The sequence below is a fragment of the Neofelis nebulosa genome, chromosome 2, assembly GCF_028018385.1.
Source record: "Neofelis nebulosa isolate mNeoNeb1 chromosome 2, mNeoNeb1.pri, whole genome shotgun sequence".
NCBI classification, from domain to species: domain Eukaryota; kingdom Metazoa; phylum Chordata; class Mammalia; order Carnivora; family Felidae; genus Neofelis; species Neofelis nebulosa.
In genome coordinates, this window is record NC_080783.1 from 129,416,725 (window position 1) to 129,438,339 (window position 21,615).

Genomic DNA, 21,615 nt, shown 5'->3' on the forward strand with positions numbered 1-21,615 from the left:
AGTAGTTGCTCAATAAATATGTATAGTTCACTAATAAACAAGTAAAGAGGTAAAATAATTGCCATGTGTAACTAAAATAAATGTTCTGGCATTTTGAACAATTTACTGCTTAGAACAACTACAAATCGAGGGGTGCATGGGTGGTTCAGTTGGTTAAGTGTCCGAATCTTGGTTTCAGGGTCATAAGTTTCAGCCCCATACTGGGTGTAGAGATTACTTAAAAAACAATCATTAGAGTTAACTAGGCATATAAAAGGGAAAGGATATTCTAGTTAGGGCTAGCCTGTGCAAAGGCTCTGAGGCATGAAAGAACAAATGATGTATTCGGGGAACTCTTTGTCACTATTATACTACTTAAATTTTTTTCAAGGGTTATATGAAAAATTGGTACAGTCATACAAATGAATACATAATCCTGATTATAATGTAATAATCTGATTTGTCACCTTCAGCCACCAGAGGGAGGGTCTTTCAGTGAATCATTCCCAGCACTAGGCATAGGGATGGACACATAATAGGTACTAAGTAAATAGTTAAAATCATTTTTCTTCTCACAATATTTCTGACATCAAATGTGTAGTTTCACCCCCACCCCCACCCCTACATTCTGCCTGGATATACACACCAACCAATTTTCTTTTTTTTTTTAGATTTTTTTTTAAACATTTTATTTATTTTTGAGACAGAGAGAGAGCATGAATGGGGGAGGGTCAGAGAGAGGGAGACAGAATCGGAAACAGGCTCCAGGCTCTGAGCCGTCACCACAGAGCCCGACGCAGGGCTCGAACTCACGGATCGAGAGATCATGACCTGAGCTGAAGTCGGCCTCCCAACTGACTGAGCCACCCAGGCGCCCCCACACCAACCAATTTTCAAACTCTTTAGACACTGACTAGATATTCTACAATTTAAATCAATTCTGGCACTAACTACTCAGAATTAGCACAGACTGTATGGGTTAAGAGCTCACTCCCACAAAACTGCCCCAATTTCAGACAAAATTACAAATAGCGGGGCCCCAGGTTACATATACTTTTGTCCTTTGGATACAAATTGGGAGTTCCCTTGACCCCCTCTTCAGGTTTGACAATTTGCTATCATAGCTCTCTGAATTCAGGGATACACTAGTTGTTGTTACAAATGACACTTAAAGGATGTTATCTTTCATTTATTTTTTTTAAGGATGTTATCTTTTTTTTAACTTTTTTTTTTTTTTTTTTCGAGACAGAGAGAGGCAGAGCATGAACAGGGGAGGGGCAGAGAGAGAGGGAGACACAGAATCTGAAACAGGCTCCAGGCTCTGAGCTGTCAGCACAGAGCCCGACGCGGGGCTTGAACTCACGGACTGTGAGATCATGACCTGAGCCGAAGTCGGACACTTAACCGACCCAGCCACCCAGGCGCCCCGAAGGATGTTATCTTTTAATATAAGGGATACAAATGATGAGCCAGATGAAGAAGTGACAGGACAAGGTCCAGAAGGGTCTCAAGTGCAGCAGCTTCTATCCCAGAGGAGTTTGGGGTGTACTACCCTATCAGCACATGGATGTGTTCAGCAACTTGGAAGCTCTTTGAAACTCATTACTTAGCATTTTTTTTAATGGAGTTTCTATTAAATTGACATTATTGATTATATCATTGGCCATGAATGTCAAGGATGGGACTGAAAGTTCCAGCCCTCTAATCACATGATTTGGTTTATCTGGCAATCAGCTCCCACCTGATGCTATCTGGGGTCCTATCTAGAGTCATCTTATTAGCATACAAAAAGGCACCTTGGGAGCACCTGGGTGACTGTTGGTTAAGTGTCTGACTTTGGCTTAGGTCATGATCTCATGGTTCTGATTGAGACCTGCATTGGGCTAGTTGCTGTAGATGGGAGCCCACTTTGGATCCCCTGCCTCCCTCTCTCTCTGCTCCTCCCCCGCTCGCTCTCTCTCTCTCTCTCTCACACACACACACACACAAACTCTCTCTCTCTGTCTCAAAAATAAACACTAAAAAACAAAACAAAACAAGACAAAAAAGGCACTTTTATCCCTCTAGAGACTGGAAGGGATTTAGAAGCTCTTGTTTCAGGAACTGGGAGTGAAGACCAGATATATGTATATGTCTTATTATGTCACAATATCACAGTATTTATTTATTAAGTGAATAGACAACTGAATGAATTGTTGCTTCTATTTGGTTGGAGAGTGAGACTGATCCAAAGTATTCAATGAATGTGAGAACAGTCCAAGAAAGTCAGTCAATGCCATGTCAGGGAAAGATAGAAAATAATAAGGAGGGATTCGTGTCTCAAAATGCAACAGTTTCTTTCAAGGATGGAGCAGTAATCACAATGTAAGGTAACATTTCATAAGAATGAACCTGAATTACTTAAATTATAGTTATTGAGACATGAGATTATATATTTTAAAAAAACTTAAATGAAATTATTAAAGTTATTTAAGTTAAAAAAAATTTTTAATGTTTATTTTTGAAAGAGAGAGACAGAGTGCAAGTAGGGGAGGGGCAGAGAGAGAGGAAGACACAGAATCTGAAATAGGCTCCAGGCCCTGAGCTGTCAGCAGAGTCCAATGTGGGCCTCAAACTCAGGAACTAGATCATGACCCAAGCTAAAGTCAAATGCCTAACTGACCGAGCCACCCAGGCCCCAAGTTATTTAATAGTTAACCCTTGGGGCACCTGGGTAGCTCAGTGGTTGAGCATCTGACTTCTCCTTGGGTCATGATCTCATGGTTCGCCAGTTCGAGCCCTGCATTGGGCTCTGTGCTGACAGCTCAGAGCCCAGAGACTGCTTTAAATTTTTTTTTAATGGTTAAATCTTAGTTTTCTGAAAAAGGCTTTTCTACATCATTTCACTTAACTGTAAGAGATAAGCCCACTGACCCACCCAAAGGATGCACATGGAGACTTGGAGCACAGTGAAGCATGGCTTGCAACGTTCTTGCAAGAGCGGATGCCTGATGCGCAGTTAACAGTAGGCAATTTATCTCCTAGCGTCAAGTCCCTCCCCTGATTCCTCATTGGCTGTGTACTACACAGGTTTAGCCTTACCCTCCCCAACCCAAGTCGCTATGTCCAGGTAAGGCAAAATGAGGTCTGAGTGGAGCAAATGTACATTCCTTGAGGTGACACAGAGACTTCAGTTCTCTGACACACGCTCATTGCAAAGCCCGCGAAAAATAAGCCCATGAAACAGAGAGGGGGGTAAAAAGAACCAGGAAGTGAAGTATCTAAGGGTTTGGCACTCCATTGGGGGTGGGTGATGGCGTTGATACATATTTCCAACAGGTTGTAAACCTCCTGTTAACTAGACAGCACAGCTTTTATTTGGTATTTCTGAATATGAATCATCTCACTTCTCACATAACCAGCATGTTGCTGTAAAAAAAAAAAAAAAAAAAAAAAAAGGGCCACAGGCAGCATAGCACTTTGGAGCCAGGACACCTGGGTTTAAATTCTGTCTCCACTATTTTAATTTGGACAAATTGTTTCACCTTTCTCTGCTTTTGTTTTCTCATCTGTTAAAGTAGGGATGTTATTATTACCTACTTTCTCAGGTTTTATGTGAATAAAATTTCTTGATATATATGTAAATGCTTAGAACAGGACTTAGTACATACTGTGACCTTCAGTGTTGTCCATTATTGCTTTCTAAAAAGCATTTAACATTTTTATTATATTCTAAATTCACCTTGAAAATGTTAATGCAGTCTTACTTTCTAAATCTGTTAACTTTTCACTTCCCATTAGGAATCTCAATCCTGATAACAGTTTCTGCCAGAGATATTTTGTGTGGCTGCCGGCCTTGTAGCATGGCCAGGATTACAGATGGGATTGATCTAGTTAGCAGATGGGTCATAAACTTGATACCAGATTTATTTCAAGCTGTTAACAAGAAATAGGGAATATTTCAGAGGTTGTACTCAAACCTTTGAAAATCATGTAAGAAGAGAATAACTGTGAATAACAGCCCCTTCTCTGTATACCTTTTGTACACCCATCGCCCCTTCTATGTGTAACTGTCTCACTCCTGGTGCTTTTGGCAGGGCAACCCTATGTAGCCATGATTTATACCAAGTGATGTTGGCTGTCTGGCCATAGCTAGTTGGACCAGAGGTAATACTGATCGACATGCTAGCCAGTGACCTGTGATAATGGCTCCCTCTGAATGAGATGAGCTGGGGCTTCCAGATCCTTGCTGGAATTTGGATGGGGAACATAGGGAAATCAAGCAGTTAGCAGTAGATCCTAAAGCAAAAAGAAAGGAGTGAGATAGAAAAGGAGTCATAAGAGGGGCACTTGGGTGGCTCAGTCGGCTAAGCAACCAACTCTTGATTTCGGCTAAGGTCATGATCTCATGGTTCATGAGTTTGAGGCCTGTGTCAGGCTTTGCACTGGCAGTGCAGAGACTGCTTGGGATTCTCTCTGTCTCCCTTTCTCTCTGCCCCTCCCCCTCTCATTCTCTCTCTCTCTCTCTCTCTCTCTCTCTCTCAAAATAAATAAATAAACTTAAAAAACAAAAGGAATTATGTGGATTCAGCTGGGTTCATACCCAAATTCTGAAGAAGCAGGGAAAAAAAAAAATGAGCAAGGACCTATTAGAAACAACAGGCCCAGGCTCAGTCTATGGATCAGGCAACTCTTGACCTCAGGGTTGTACATCTGAGCCCCACGTTGGGTGTAGAAATTACTTAAAAATCTTATTTGAAAAAAAAAAAAAAGAAAGAAAAGAAACAACAGATCCAAAATGGAATCACTTTCACTAAGCCTCACCAAGACTTAATAGCTAACCTAACTGCAGTTGCAGCCTCTTCTAGGAATGGATTTTTAAACGAATCAGTCTGGAATTTCCTGATCAGCACTAATAAGGTCATCTGTCTGATAAGACCCCCACCCTGTACCCAGGCTTGAAAGAATCAAGTCTTATAACTTTCTTGTCCCACCCTCCTTCTGCCTATGAAAGCATTTGGTACAACTCCTAGGACCTCCCTTGGATTTGCTAGATGGGATATGACTCATTTATGGATCCTTGAAAAAAGCTAATTATATCTTTAAATTTACTCAGTTGATTTTTTTTTTTAGCAGACCTATCAAGTTGAGAAAAGATTAAGTTCTCAAGCCAGTGTACTATGAAAATGCAGCATTTTGATATAGTTTCCTCTAAAAATTCTTTAAGTATACAATTCATATGGTTTTGTGAGGTTTGCCTGGATGCATGGACATTCATATTGTTTTAAGGGATTCACTTTCCAGATTCCCAATTTCTATATCTGCACTTTCCCAAAACCAACCTTCAGATCAGTGGTAAAATACTGGTTCTCTGTTCCCTCCTCCTCCTCTTCCACAATAGGTTTCTTCTCCCACTTTGCAAAAGAAAGGTATACATCTCATCCATCAAAATCTTGTAATGGTGCATTGTCCTGGGGTATAAACACCTCAGGGTGCCAAACAAAGTGCCATGTTGGCACTGGTGTTCATAAAGTAACTGACTCTAATGACTAGGTAAAACATCCTTTTTCAGGTGGGGAAGACAGTTTTTTTAAGGTGAGGTGGTATCCAATAAATAAGAGGAGGGCCTAACAAAATTGTCCATTAAGAGATCATTAAAAATAATTTTTGGGGTGCCTGGCTGGCTCAGTCAGAAGAGCATGTGACTCTTGATCTCAGGGTTGTGAGTTCAAGACCCACATTGGGTGTAGAGGTTACTAAAAAAAATAAACTAAAAAAAATTTTTTTAGTGTAATATCACCAAGTCAGCTTGGCATTGTTAAACAAACAAACAAAAAAAGTCCAACTGAATAAATTTAAAGATCTTACTGGCTTTATTCTATGATCATGAATCAGGCAGCATCCCATCTAGCAGATAGAAAGGAGCTCTAAGGAAGACTTTTATAGGCAGGAGGAAGTGGGACAAGGAAGTTATTCCAGCAAGAAGACGATTGTTTCAGCCAAGCTCACCTTCTTATGGGGGACCACAGGGGGTCTGTCAGGCAGATTACCTCACTGGTACTGACCAGAAAATTCTAATATTTTTTTTTTTAGGTTTATTTATTTATTTTTGAGAGAGAGAGAGTGAGAGAACACAAGAGCAGGGGAGGGGCTGAGGGAGAGGGGGACAGGGGATCCTATGTTGGGCTCAAACTCATGCACCATGAGGTCATGACCTGAGCCAAGGTTGGAAGCTTAACCAACTAAGCAACCTAGGTGCATTCCCCTAAATAATCAAATCATATAGAGCAGTTGGAAGACATTTTCTCACCAAGAGAGAAAATATCAGCCCCCAGCTGTAGCTGGAACATGGTGAGAGCCAGACTGACCTGGGCTCTCAGTCTAGCTCTGCTGCTTATGGAATTTAGATCTTGGATAACTTTATTTATTTATTTATTTATTATTTTAAAACTCTTTTATTTTTTTAAATGCTTATTTCTGAGAGAGAGAGAGAGAGAGAGAGAGAGAATGTGCCAGCGAGTGGGGGAGGGGAAGAGAGAGAGAGGGAGACAGAGGATCCTAAGCAGGTTCCGCGCTGACAGCAGAGAGCCCGACATGGGGCTCAAACTCATGAATTGTGAGATCATGACCTGAGCCCAAGTCAGGTGCTTAACCAATGAAGCCACCCAGGTGCCCCATAATTTTTTAAAGTAGGCTCTATGCTCAATGTGGGGCTTGAACTCAGGACCCTGAGATCAAAGAGTCGCATGCTCTACTGACTGAGCCAGCCAGGTGCTCCAATCTTGGGTAACTTTAGGTCTCAGGTTTTTTTTTTTTTTTTTTTACCTGTAACAGAATCATTGGTACCCAGCTTGCAGGTTCTTATGAAGAGTAAATGGATACTATATGTGCAATGTCTAGCATCACATATACGCTCTGCAACTGCTTAATAAAAGTTATCTATAATGAAGTACTAATTGTTGCTTTACTCTTATGGACTTATTTCCTGGAATCTAGCTCTTTTTGATTCTTCTTGTGGCTTTTGTGGCCTGAGACATAAAAGTGTGCCTTTTTGAGGTAGAAATTTATCATTTGTAGCTTTGAACGCTTTTTATTTTTATTATTTATTTATTTTTTAAAAATATTTTTTAATGTTTATTTATTTATTTTTGAGAGAGAGAGAGCCCAAGCGGTAAGGGACAGAGAGAGAGTGATGGAGACACAGAATCCGAAGCAGGCTCCAGGCTCTGAGCTGTCAGCACAGAGCCTGATGTGGGGCTCAAACTCATGAACCTTGAGATCATGACCTGAGTGGAAGTCAGACGCCCAACTGACTGAGCCAGTCAGGCGCCCCTGAATGCTCTTTTTAAATTTGGTAATTTCCCACATAATGATATTCGTCTCAAGATAGAATCCTCACCCACACTGTAAGGGTTAAATTGTAGTGTAGGGCTAACCTGTAGCCTTAAGAAATAACAGCTTTGTTTTAAAACTATAGGTTAAGAGATAACAGCCTTATCCTATCAATCAAGGGATGGATTAGTGTTTGATTGGATTGGGGCCAGGGAATGTCTGAACTGTTTCCACCCCCATCTGGGAACTATTCCTTTGTTCTGTTCCCAGGTGATGATAAGACGATGTGGTCGGCTATAAAAACTCTGTACCCCGGCTGTTCGAGACCACACTCTGGTCCAGAGTGTCGGTCCCGATCAGTTGGCCTTGCCTCTTATTGCAATAAACTTTGTTGTGACTGTCACTGGTGCCTGTAGCATTCTGTTTCAGGAGTCGTGTGGATGCAACAATACCCCCCCAAAAGCTTGCATACCAATACACTGACTGCCGGATACAAACTCTACTCAACTTATCAGATATACCCATAGAATTAGTTTCAAAAGTGAGCAATGGAAGAAGGTGGCCCCATGTCTAGGGATTAATCTTCTGACAAGTATGGTAGCAGAGGTGGCAGAGGTTCTGACATCCAGTGCGGAGCCTCAGATGGGCCAACTGGTGTTTTTGGTGGTGGTGTTTTTGGTAAAAAATCCCCTTGGTGGTTGGGTCTTATTCTAGGATGTATACAGTAGTTGCTTTCTCTACTTTTCTGAGAGATTAGGTGAGAATTCAGTATCCTATCATAAATTTCTTGCCACTACGAGCTCTGATTTAATACATTTCTAAGTAAATAAATATCAGAAAACTTTATCTTCATTCCACCCATCCCATCTTTTATCAGATCACCAGTTTGGTGTTAAAAGTCATTTTGGGGGGAGGCTGGGTGGCTTAGTCAGTTAAGCGTCTGACTCCTGGTTTTGGCTCAGGTCACGATGTCACATTTTGTGGGTTTGAGCCCCACATCAGGCTCCATGCTGACAGCATGGAGCCTGCTTGGGATTCTCTCTCTCCCTCTTCGCCACTTGCTCTGTCTCTCTCAAAAATAAATAAATAAACTTAAAAAAAAAGTCATTTTTGTTTTAAAAATATCTTAGGGGTGCCTGGGTGGCTCAGTCAGTTGAGCATCTGACTTCAGCTCAGGTCATGATCTCATGATCATGGTGGGTTGGTGGGTTCTAGCTCTGAGTCGGACTTTGCAGTGACAGTGTGAGGCTGCTTTGGATTCTGTCTCCCTCTCTCTCTGCCCCTCCCCCACTCACTCTTGCTTTCTCTCAAAAAGAAATAAACATTAAAAAAATGAATAAAATATCTTAAATTTTATTTAAAAAAATTTTTTTTAACGTTTATTTATTTTTGAGACAGAGAGAGACAGAGCATGAACGGGGGAGGGTCAGAGAGAGGGAGACACAGAATCTGAAACAGGCTCCAGGCTCTGAGCTGTCAGCACAGAGCCTGACGCGGGGCTCGAACTCACGAACTGCGAGATCATGACCTGAGCCGAAGTCGGCCGCCCAACCAACTGAGCCACCCAGGCGCCCCTAAAATATCTTAAATTTATACCATTCTTTAGATATTTTAATTCTTCGTTTCTCTCACTTTGATAGATCTTTTTAATTCTCATTCTTCAGATAAGGAACTTGAGGGCCACCAAGTTATCTGTCCTACTTCCTCTCCAACCATGCTTCTCTATAAGAAGTCCTGATCTTCCAAACCCACAGAGGGAGCCCTATGTCCCCCGTGAGCTTGAACAACCGCTCAGCCCTTACATGTGATTGACCCAGGAGTGGAGATTTGACCAAAGTGGACCAAACAGATCTCTCCTGTTGAGAGTGAGGACCACCATGTGCCTGAGGTCTTGCCACACTATATTGAGAGTGGGATCAGAGTAATTGTGATGTACAAGCAACTCCTCTAGACCTGATCCTGGCAGGGCAGATCCAGGTTTTGTGGGTTTATACAATGTGGGGGAAAATATTTTTATTTAACTAATTAATTTATTTACTTTTAAAGTTTATTTATTTTGAGAGGGAGAGAGAGAGAGCGAGCCAGCACATGTGTGCACGCGTGAATGGAGGAGGGACAGTGGGAGAGGGAGAGCAAGAATCCCAGGCAGGCTCTGTGCTGTAAGCATGAATCCCATGTGAGGCTTGATCTCATGGACTGTGAAATCATGACCTGAGTGGAAATCAAGAGCAGGATGCTTAACAAACTGAACCACCCAGGCATCCTACATGATATTTTTAGTATCATACAGAGTATAAGCTGGCTCACAGACATCTGCCTTTCTTGAATATTGTAACTTTCTCTGAGTTACTATCTATGAATGAGAAGCCCCAGATAGTTTATAGCCCTGAAGTTAGAGGTTAACTTGTGGAACATTGATAAGGGGGGATAATCTTTTATTTCCTGCTTGATAACAAGGATACTCCAAAGGTGTTTTTGTTTTTTTTTTAAGTATGGAGGTTCCTCAGAAAGCTAAAAATAGAACTACCCTATGATCCAGCATTTTGATATTTACCCAAAGGATACAAAAATACAGATTTGAAGGGATACATGCACCGTGCTGTTTATAGCAGCATTATCAACAATATCCAAAAAGAGGTCAAATTTTCAATGATGAATGGATAAAGAAGATGTGGTACACACACACACACACACACACACACACACACACACTGGAATATTACTTGGTGCTCAAAAAGAATGAAATCTTGCCATTTGCAACGACGTGGATAGTGCCAGAGTGTATTATGCTAAGCGAAATAAACCAGTCAGAGAAAGTCAAATACCATATGATTTCTCTCATATGTGGAATTTAAGAAACAAAACAGATGAATATATGGGAAGGGGGAAAAAAGAGGGAAACAAACTACCAGAGACTCTTAATGATAGAGAACAAACTGAGGGTTGATGAAGGGAAGTGGGTGGGGGGTGGGCTAGATGGGTCATGGGCATTAAGGAAGGCACTTGGGATGAGCACTGAGTGTTGTATGTAAGTGATGAATCACTGAATTCTACTCCTGAAACCAATATTGCATTGTATGTTAATAAACTAGAATTTAAATAAAAATGTGAAAAGAAAAAAACCCAAACAAATGTTACATTTTTATGGTTTGGTAGGGTATTACTCACTTTTACATACAGCTTAAAAATCTTATTTTATTTTTTCTTTCCCTATGAACACTATACACCTCTAGTTACTCAAATCCTTTTTAAGCAGCTCTGTCATTCCATTGGTTCCCTCACTGATGAGTTAAATAAAACTTTGTCCCATGGTCACTATTTATTTGTATGAGAATTATGCTCTTAATAACATGAGAATTATATTTTACACTATGCATGGAAGTGACTGAGGAACAACACATTACATGTATTCCCAAATCAACTTCTTAGTGACCGATCCCCCCAATGCCACACGACCCAAGTGGAATTATGACAAATGGGTGTTAGAGGAAAAAGAGAGCAGTCTTTATCAAATACAATTAAATGCAAAATTTATTTTAAAAAATGACCATGTAACAAGTGGTAGGCCCTCTCAGGACCTTAGAGGGTCTGATTAAGTGAGGGATAAATTGAATGAGATTGTTTCTCCTCTAACTTACTTAACTTCAGCTATTACATATTAAATTACTTTTTCTTCATAATGGCTCCATATTAATTATGTGGTTTAAAAAACTGTATTCCTGGGGTGGCCTGGGTGGCTCAGTTGGTTGAGCATCTGACTGCAGCTGAGGTTGTGATGTCATGGTTCCTGGGTTCGAGTCCCACATTGGCTCACTGCTGTCAGCGCAGAGTCTGCTTCGGACCCTCTCTCCTTCTCTCTGCCCTTCCTCAGCTCATGCTCTCTTTCTTTCAAAAATAAATAAACATTAGAAAAATTATCTTCCTACTATAACAATCTTCAAACATTCAGTGCAATGCACTTGGGGAGAATCCTTTTATTAAAAGGCATTCTCTTGAAACTGGACCACTTGCTTACACCAACAAAAATAAATGCAAAATGGATTTAATGTCTAAATGTGAGACAAGAAACCATCAAAATTTAGTGTCTAAATGTCTAAATGTGAGACAAGAAACCATCAAAATCCTAGAGGACAACCCAGGCAGAAACCTCTTTTACCTCAGCCAGAGCAACTTCTTACTAGACACGTTGTCAAAGGCAAGGGAAACAAAAGCAAACACTAACTGGGGCACCTGGGTGGCTCAGTCGGTTGAGCATCCGACTTCGGCTCAGGTCATGATCTCACAGTCTGTGAGTTCGAGCCCCATGTCGGGCTCTGGGCTGATGGCTCAGAGCCTGGAGCCTGCTTCCGATTCTGTGTCTCCCTCTCTCTCTGCCCCTTCCCTGCTCATGCTCTGTCTCTCTCTGTCTCAAAACAAACAAACAAACAAACAAACAAACACATTAAGAAAAAAAAGCAAACACTAACTAGTAGGACCTCATCAAGATTAAAACTTCTGCACAGGGAAGGAAACAATCAACAAAGCTAAAAGGCAACCAATGGAATGGGAGAAGATATTTGTGAAAGACATATCTGATAAAGGGTTAGTATCCAAAATCTAGAAAGAATTTACCAAACTGAACACCCAAAAAACAAATAACCCAGTTAAGAAATGGACAGAGAAAGGGGCGCCTGGGTGGCTCAGTTGGTTAAGCGGCCGACTTCGGCTCAGGTCATGATCTCGCGGTCCGTGAGTTTGAGCCCCGCATCGGGCTCTGTGCTGACAGCTCAGAGCCTGGAGCCTGTTTCAGATTCTGTGTCTCCCTCTCTCTGACCCTCCCCCATTCATGCTCTGTCTCTCTCTGTCTCAAAAAAAAATAAACGTTAAAAAAAATTAAAAAAAAAAAAAAGAAATGGACAGAGACATGAATAGACACTTTTCCAAAGAAGATATACAGATGGCCTACAGACACCTGAAAAGATGCTCAATATCACTCATCATCATGGAAATACAAATCAAAACCATGATGAGATACCACCTCACACCTGTCAGAATGGCTAAAATTAACAATACAAGAAACAGTAGGTGTTGGGGCCCCTGAGTGGCTCAGTCGGTTAAGCGTTCATCTCTTGGTTTTGGCTCAGGTCATGATCTCACCTTTTGCGGGTTTGAGCCCTGAATTGGTCCCCACACTACTGGTGTGGAGCCTGCTTTGGATTCTCTCTCTCTCTCTGCCCCTCCCCATGTCCTGTGCACACTCTCTTTCAAAATAAATAAATAAACTTAAAAAATTTTTTTTTCTTAAAAAAAAAATTAGGTGTTGGTGAGGATGCAGAAAAAGGAGAACCTTCTTCCACTGTTGGTGGAAATGCAAACTGGTGCAGCCACTCTGGAGAATAGCATGGAGATTCCTCAAGAAACGAAAAATAGAACTACCCTATGATCCAGCAATTCCACTATTAGGTATTTACCCAAAGGATATAAAAATACAGATTTGAAGGGATACCTGCACCCCAATGTTTATAGCAGTGTTATCAACAATTGCCAAACTATGCAGAGAGCCCAACTGACCATCGACTGATGAATGGATAAAGATATGGTTGTATATATATATACAATAGAATATTACTCAGCCATTAAAAAGAATGAAATCTTGTCATTTGCAACAATGTGGACAGAGCTAGAATGTAATATGCTAAGCGAAACATGTCAATCAGAGAAAGACAAATACCATATGATTTCATTCATATGTGGAATTTAAGAAACAATACAGATGAACATATGGAAAGGTAGGGGGAAGAGAAGAGAGGGAAACAAACCACAAGAGACTCTTTTTTTTTTTTATTAATTAAATGTTTTTATTTATTTTTGAGAGAGAGAAACAGAGACAGAGACAGAGACAGAGTATGAGCAGGGGAGGGTCAGAGAAAGAGGAAGACAGAATCCAAAACAGGCTCCAGGCTCCTGGCTCCAGGCTCTTGGCTCCAGGCTCCAAGCTATCAGCACAGGGCCTCATGTGGGGCTCAAACTCATGAACCGCGAGGTCACGACCTGAGCTGAAGTCAGATGCTTAACCAACTGGGCCACCCAGGTGCCCCAAGAGACTCTTTTTTAAAATTAAAATAAATATTTAATGTTTAGTTTTGAGAGAGAGAGAGACAGAGTGGGAGTGGGGGAGGGACAGAGAGAGAGAGGGAGACACAGAAGCTGAAGCAGGCTCCAGGCTACGAGCTGTCAGCACAGAGCCCTCTGAGAGGCTTGAAGTCACAAACCATAAGATCATGCCCTGAGTGGAATTCGGAAGCTTAACAGACAGCCACCCAGGTACCCCAAGAGACTTAATGATAAAGAACAAACTGAGGATTGGTAGAGGGAGGTGGATGGGAGATGGGCTAGATGGGTGATGGGTATTAAGAAGGGCATTGGTGGGAATGCTAGCTGGTGCAGCCACTCTGGAAAACAGGGAGGTTTTCCAAAAACTGTATGGAGGTTCCCAAAAAAACTAAAAATAGAACTACCCTACGACCCAGCAATTGCACTACTAGGCATTTATCCAAGGGATATAGGTGTGCTGTTTCGAAGGGACACACACACCCCCATGTTTATAGCAGCACTATCAACAATAGCCAAAGTATGGAAAAAGCCCAAATGTCCATCGATGGATGAATGGATAAAGAAGATGAAGATGTGTGTGTATACACACACACACACACACACACACACACACACACACACTGGAGTATTACTTACCAGTCAAAAAGAATGAAATCTTGCCATTTGCAACTACGTGGATGGAACTGGAGGGTATTATGCTAAGTGAAATTAGAGAAAGACAAAAATCATATGACTTCACTCATATGAGGACTTTAAGAGACAAAACAGATGAACATAGGGAAGGGAAACAAAAATAATATAAAAACAGGGAGGGGGACAAAACAGAAGAGATTCATAAATATGGAGAACAAACAGGGTTGTTGGAGGGGTTTTGGGAGGGGGGATGGGCTAAATGGATAAGGGGCAGTAAGGAATCTACTCCTGAAATCATTGTTGCACTATATGCTAACTAATTTGGATGTAAATTTAAAAAAAATTAAAAAAAAAAAAAAAGAAGGGCACTGGTTGTGATGAGCACTGATTGTTGTATATAATTGATGAATCGCTGAATTCTCCCAAAACCAATATTGCACTGTATGTTAACTAAAATTTAAATTAAAAAAAAGGCATTCTTACTCATTTCTTTGTGACTTATTTCCTTTCCTTAGAACTCCCTTTTTGCCATTTCACCGTATACAGCCCAGCTGAGAAGCCACTTCTCTGTAGATTTCTCTGACCCACTCCTATCAAAGGCAGAATGAATTGTCCACTCATTTATGATCCCACTAGTTTTTACCTATCTATCTCATAGTACTTATTTCACCCACTATAATTCATATTTTTGTCTCCAGCCAGGGTCAATGGAAACACTAGGGAGAACTTGTTCAATAATACCAAGAGATATCAGGGAATGCTTCATAGAGAAAGTATCCTCTGCAAATGCATAGCTCCTGAATACTTTCATTCTATAAATATTTTTTAAGTATTTATCATGTACTCCAGGAATATGTGGTTGAAGTAAGATATTATTCCCACCCTTAAAGCACTAGGTAGTGCTTTAGGTAACAACGCTAATCAACACACATTTGTTGAAAAGCCGTATTCAAAACATGAAAAAAGATGAATGGCAATGCGTACCTTATTTTCTTAAGTGGTGAGTAGACTGCTGAATAATTTTAGCTTGTCCCCCCCCCCCCCAATTTTTAAAAGTAATTCTACACCCAATGACCCTGATTCAAGAGTCACGTGCTCTATGGAGTGAGCCAGCTAGGCGCTCTAGCTTGCCCCTGCAAAAAAGCTTGTATTGGCTAGGTAGATTAGATGACTGTCCTGCCACAATTCTTTCCCATGCAATGTTTTCCTTACCTTGGACAATGTAGATAGCTAAAGATTAATGGTTTCTGACAGTACTGCTTTTGCAGCACTTTATGCTTCTTTTAAATCCATTAGTTTTTTTTTTTTTTAATATCATGGTAAAATGTGTGACAAGTGGTGTGATTTAATCAGGAGCCATCTAATGTCTGATATGAAGAGGGGCTGACAAATAAACAAAGATCTAATGAAGTCACATTTAACTCCTCTGCTATTTTTCCACAACTTTTCCTTTTTGGTGGCTTTTATTTTTATATTTTTTAAAGGTTTATTTATTTTTGAGAAAGAGAGTGCATGCATGTGAGCGGGGCAGGGGCAGAGAGATGGGGGACAGAAGATCTGAAGCATGCTCTGTGCTGACAACTGTGAGCCTGATGTAGGACTTGAAACCAAGAACTGTGAGATCATGACCTCAGCCGAAGTCAGACACTCAACCAACTGAGCCCTTTCTGGTGGCTTGTAAATGGTTTTTGTACTCAATTGGAACAGGGGGAAAAAACAGACTTTTTGTAACTTAAGGATCTAACCAACAATCATTTTTGTTTCCCCAACAATAATTTCTTGAAGGCCAACGAAGTAGCCAACACTGTTAAGTGGGGTAACATTTATCAGAGTGGGTCATTAGTAAACATTTACTGAACACAATTTTTCTATTTTTTAATTTTTTTGTTTTTGTTTTTTTGTTTTTTTTTTTTGAGAGAGAGAGAGAGAGAGAGAGAGTGGGGGAGGGAAAGAGAGTGAGGGAGAGAGAGAATCCCAGGCAGGCTCAGTGCTGTAAGTGCAGAGCCCAACATGGGGTTCGAACTCATGTACTATAAGATCATGACCTGAGCTGAAGTTGGACGATTAACCAATTGAGCCACCCAGGTGCCCCTCTCTCTTCCTTTAAAGAGTTAAAAACTTTAAGGGGTGCCTGGATGACTCAGTTAGTTAAATGTCCTACTCTTGATTTTGGATCAGCTCATGATCTCATGGTTCATGGTTTGTGAGATCGAGTCCAACATTAGGCTATGTGCTGACAGCATGGAGCCTGCTTGGGATTCTCTCTCTCCCTTTCTGTTTGCCCCTCCTCGGCTCCTGTGTGCATGTCCTCTTTCTCTCAAAATACATAAATAAATATTTAAAACAAATCTTGCAACATGAGCAGGGGAGGGGCAGAGAGAGGGGGACGGAGAATCCCAAGCAGTCTCTGACATTAGTGAGCATGACCTGGGGCTGGAACTCACCCCAACTGTGAGATCATGACCTGAGTTGAAGTCGGATACTCATACAACTAAGCCACTCAGATGCCCCAACGCTTGATTTTCAATCCTCTTTTCTCCATAGGTTTTTACATCTACTAAAGGTACCTCCATGTTTTTCAATTGATCACACCAGAAACTCGGTAAATATTTTGGGGGGAGGGGTGCGCCACAACTTGTTTATGACAAATATTCCACATCCATGACCTTCCCCGGTCAGAAGTTCTCTGAGATAATGCTGTCTTGGCCAGATCCAGAATGGAATCATCTGACTGGCCTCTCCTGAGAATGGCCCTACAGATAGTATAGATTTTAAAGGGCCCATTGACCTGCCTTTCACCATTTCAGCCTCAGTCATGTTCATCTGGTTGGACACAATGATGTAGTTGCTAGCAGAGTGTTTCTGCAGCTTGTGCAGGCCCAGGAACTTGCCTGTGGCCTTCTGCACATCCAGGTCGCACCTGGGGCTACCACAGCGAGCAGAGGTGCACAAGGCTGGGAAACATCCCTGAGTTTTTCACCCCTTACGATCCACCATATCATTATGAAATTGTTAGTTTCACTGTCAAGGTAGGTTCGGACTCTGTCCACACCATTAGACTTTCCCTGCTGTTACAAAGTCCAGGCCTTTCTTGTACCTCTTCTGACTTACTGAAATGGCCTCCTAATGGTTAGGATGCTTCCACTCCTAGGGGCCTCCAATTCATTCTCCACAAAACAGCCAGAGGGGTTGCCTCTGGTCCAGTTTCCAGAGCCAGATCCTGAGACGGGAAGATTTATATGCAATTAATCTTCCCCGGGGGAGAAGCTGTGAGGGAAATGGGGGAGCAGGACTGGGAGGAAAACAGGTCATATGCAATTTTGGGTCAAGTACTGTGGATAGTAGCCTGATACCTCAGGGAAACTCTGGAGTATAAATTATACCCTATAGTTCTAACTTGAGGAAAGGAGCTGATTATTTATTTATTTATTTATTTATTTATTTATTTATTACAGATTGACTCTTTTTTTAGGTTTATTTTTTTTTTTATTAATCTCTATATACTAACACGGGCATCAAACTTATAACCCCACGATTAAGAGTCGTATGCTCTTCTGGCTGAGCTAGCCAGGCACCCTGAGGAAGCCAACTTTTATATATCCACACTGCTTAGTTGTTGGCAAATGCTACCCAGGGGAATGTAAATTCTCAAGATACTTCCAGCTCTGTGTGTGTGGGCAAAGCTGCTCTCAGTCCTCAGGCAGTTAGCTAACATGGCTCATCTGGGTCTGGAGGCTTCTCCTCTAAGATAGTTCACCCACATGGCCAGCAAGACAGGTTGATGCTGTCAGCCAAAGGGGCAGGGAGGGGGCAAGTTTTGGCTTCTCTCCCTGTGGGCCTCTCCATGGGGCTGCTTGTTCTTCCTCATAGCATGGCACCTGGATTCCAAGAGACAAGAGGTTGTGAGAGGGTGGGCCTACGCTGGCCGACTCCATCTTGTTCTGTGTCCTTCACCTTGACCACACCTCCTCCCCTTGAGTAACCCCCCCCCTCACCTGCCTAACAGGACTTGGACCCTTCCCCAGCCAATCGGCTGAGGCCATAGCCATTACCTCACCAACTGCCCCTAGGCCCCAATAAAACCTTTGTCCTTTTGAAACTCGCTCTCTCTCCCTGGTATCTCATCGCCGCGTCGGTGCAGGTAGGGGATTGAACTTGAGCTAGCTCGAATAAAGGCTCTTTTGCTTTTGCATCGGACTCGGCTCCCTAGTGGTCTTTGGGGATCACGAATTCTGGGCATAACATTTGGGGGCTCGTCCGGGATCCCTAAGACCCCCGAGGGACCCCCGACCCGGAGAGCCTGACTGGCCATGGTTAGTGTTTGTCTGTTTGTACTGTCTTTTCTGTATGAGTTCATTTCTGGAATTCTGGTAGTGCCCGACGCGGTCTAAGTGGACACACTGGAGGACCACGGGCCGGGAGTTTCGGAAGGCGTTCCGATCCTCCCTTCTGGAGGGACGTGGAATCCCCTCATCTGTTTTGGAGGGACGTGGAATCCCCTCAAAGGTCTGAGACGAGGTGCGTCGCTCCCGCTGGTCGGCGTGAGGCCGTCGTCTTTGGAGGGACGTGGAATCCCCTCATCGGTTTTGGAGGGACATGGAATCCCCTCAAAGGTCTAAGCTAGCTTTCAGTTTTGCTTCCATGGAGTTGGAAGACTTTCTAGGGGCCCTCTGTTTGTCTGTTTTTGTGTTTCTCTGTTTTGTCCTGTGGACTTACTGGACAGACGTTATGGGAAAGACTCAGACTACTCCTCTAAGTATTATGATTGATCACTTTAAGGATGTGAGGGGAACAGCTTACAACCTCAGTGTGGAAGTCCAAAAGGGTCGGTGGCAGTTTTTTTGTTCTAGCGAGTGGCCAACTTTCAATGTCGGATGGCCACCAGAGGGGACCTTCAACCTCCCTACCATCCACCGAGTCAGGAGTATCATCTCTCGGCCTAAGACAGGCCATCTTGATCAGCTCCCTTACATTATCACTTGGCAGGACCTTGTAGAAGACCCACCCTCTTGGCTTAAGCCCTTCCTAGCCCCGCTCCCTCCAGAGCCAAAACCCATTCTTGCTTTGCAGGGGACAAAGAAGAAGAAAAGTCTTACCCAGCCTTCAGCACCCCTCTACCCTGTCCTACAGGGGGGTACTGAAGAAGAATTAATTTTTCCTCCCCCGTATAACCCCTCTAGGATGCCGGAAGAACACCATCCTCCCCCTCCGGGGGAGGCAGACGCTGTTCCGAGAGCGGGAGGCGGAAATGCTCCAGTGGGAAGCCTGCCCTTTACCAGACAAAGGGCTCAGAGGGAGCAATCCACCTCCGCCGCCGACTCCACTATTCTGCCCCTGCGAGCCACTGGACCCCCAGACACGGAGGGGAATCAGCCCCATCACTATTGGCCTTTCGCCACTAGTGACCTCTACAATTGGAAAGCTCAGAATCCTAAGTTTTCCGAGAAACCAGCAGGGCTTATTGATTTATTAGACTCTGTTCTTTTTACCCATCAGCCACGTGGGATGATTGCCAGCAGCTTTTGCAGGTCCTGTTCACAACTGAAGAAAGAGAAAGAATCCTCAATGAGGCCCGAAAACTAGTTCCGGGCGCAGACGGGAATCCCACCACCAACCAGGCTCGGATAGATGCCTCCTCCCCCTTAACTCGGCCCCAGTGGGATTTCAACACGGCAGAAGGTAAGGAGAGGCTCCGGGTCTACCGCCAGACTCTAATGGGAGGGTCTCCGAATGGCTGCTAGAAAGCCAACCAATTTGGCCAAGGTAGGAAATGTGCAACAGGGAAAAGATGAATCTCCAGCTGCCTTTTTAGAACGGATCATGGAGGCATTCCGTACCTATACCCCCAGGGATCCAGAGGCTCCAGAAAGCAAGGCAGCTGTTATCATGGCCTTTGTAAACCAATCGGCCATAGACATTAGGAGAAAATTACAGAAAATAGATAGACTAGGAGAAAAAAGTCTGCAGGACTTACTGGTGGTAGCCGAAAAGGTATATAATAACTGGGAGCCTCCTGAGGACAAGCAGGCTCGCGCCATGGTGGCTGCCAGCAGTAAGCAGACTCGAGACCTGGCCAGAATACTACTAGCTACCACTGCTGACTTCCCCGAGGAACGAGACCACCGTCTCCGGCAGCTGGCAGACGATGCAAGAAAAGGTAAAAGAACCACCAAGCGGGGGAAGCAGAGGCTGCAGAAGGATCAGTGCGCATACTGCAAGGAGATAGGGCACTGGGCCCGAGATTGTCCAAAAAGGGCCGGTGGGAAGGGAAGCAAGACTGATCAAGTAAAAGTCCTAGAGCTAGATGAACTGAGTGATTAGGGGAGTCGGGGTTCGGACCCTCTCCCCGAACCCAGGGTAACTCTTAAAGTGGAGGGGACCCCTGTTGACTTCCTTGTCGACACCGGAGCACAACATTCGGTTCTCCGCACCCCACAAGGAAAACTAGCCAGCAAGAAGTCCTGGGTACAAGGGGCAACGGGTATGAGCCAGTATTCATGGACTACCCGAAGAATGGTAGATTTGGGAACGGGCTGGGTATCCCACTCCTTTATGGTAATACCAGAATGCCCCTACCCGCTGTTAGGACGGGACTTACTGACCAAGATTGGAGCTCAGATAACTTTCAGACAAGGGGGGGCCTTAGGTCACCAATTGCAAGGGCCACCCCATCCAGGTCCTGACCATGAAACTGGAGGATGAATACCTCCTCCACCAGGAGGCGCTCCCGAGAGAGAATAATATAGACAGATGGCTACAAGAATTCCCCTCGGTTTGGGCAGAGATGGGGGGATGGGACTAGCCGCTCACAGGACCCCAGTCCTGGTAGAGCTCAAGCCAGGAGAGAGTCCGGTAAGGCTCAAACAATACCCCATGTCTCAGGAGGCCCGGAAGGGGATCCAACCACACAACTGGAGACTACAAAGCCTAGGGGTACTAGTTCCTTGCCAGTCTGCCTGGAACACCCCCCTACTGCCGGTCAAAAAGCCTCACACAAATGACTACCGACCGGTACAAGACCTCCGGGAAGTAAATAAGAGGGTCGCGGACATACACCCAACTGTTCCCAACCCATATACTCTCTTGAGCTCCTTGGCGCCCTCCAGGGTCTGGTATACTGTACTAGATTTAAAGGATGCCTTCTTCAGTCTGCCGCTGGCACCCCAGAGCCAACCCTTGTTCGCCTTCGAGTGGCATGATCCGGAGGAGGGCTACAGTGGGCAACTCACCTGGACACGGCTACCTCAGGGATTCAAAAATTCACCCACCATCTTCCAAGTCCAAGATTCACCAACAGGACACCAAAATAGAGCAAGTTGTATCTGCCTGCAAGACCTGCCAACTCACCAATGCGAGAGCCACATCAAATAAAAAAGGAACCAGGCTCAGAGGCACCAGACCGGGAGCCCAATGGGAAGTCGACTTCACTGAAGTCAAACCAGGAAAGTATGGTTATAAATATCTTTTAGTATTTACAGACACCTTCTCTGGCTGGGTGGAGGCATACCCAACCAAGCATGAAATGGCTCAGACGGTGGCTAAGAAGCTACTAGAAGACATCTTACTCAGGTATGGTTTTCCTGCCATGGTAGGATCAGA

General features: G+C 43.4%; 1 protein-coding gene across 1 annotated transcript; it reads left to right on the top strand.

The window, feature by feature from the left end:
• Nucleotides 1–18,744: 18,744 nt before the first annotated feature.
• LOC131490938 (uncharacterized) lies at nt 18,745–20,771 on the top strand. The gene is given in 3 exon segments (XM_058693341.1): nt 18,745–19,513; nt 19,516–19,736; nt 19,738–20,771. Coding segments are annotated over 3 exon segments (1,971 nt in total). The 3' UTR covers nt 20,719–20,771.
• The last annotated feature ends 844 nt before the right edge of the window (nt 20,772–21,615 follow it).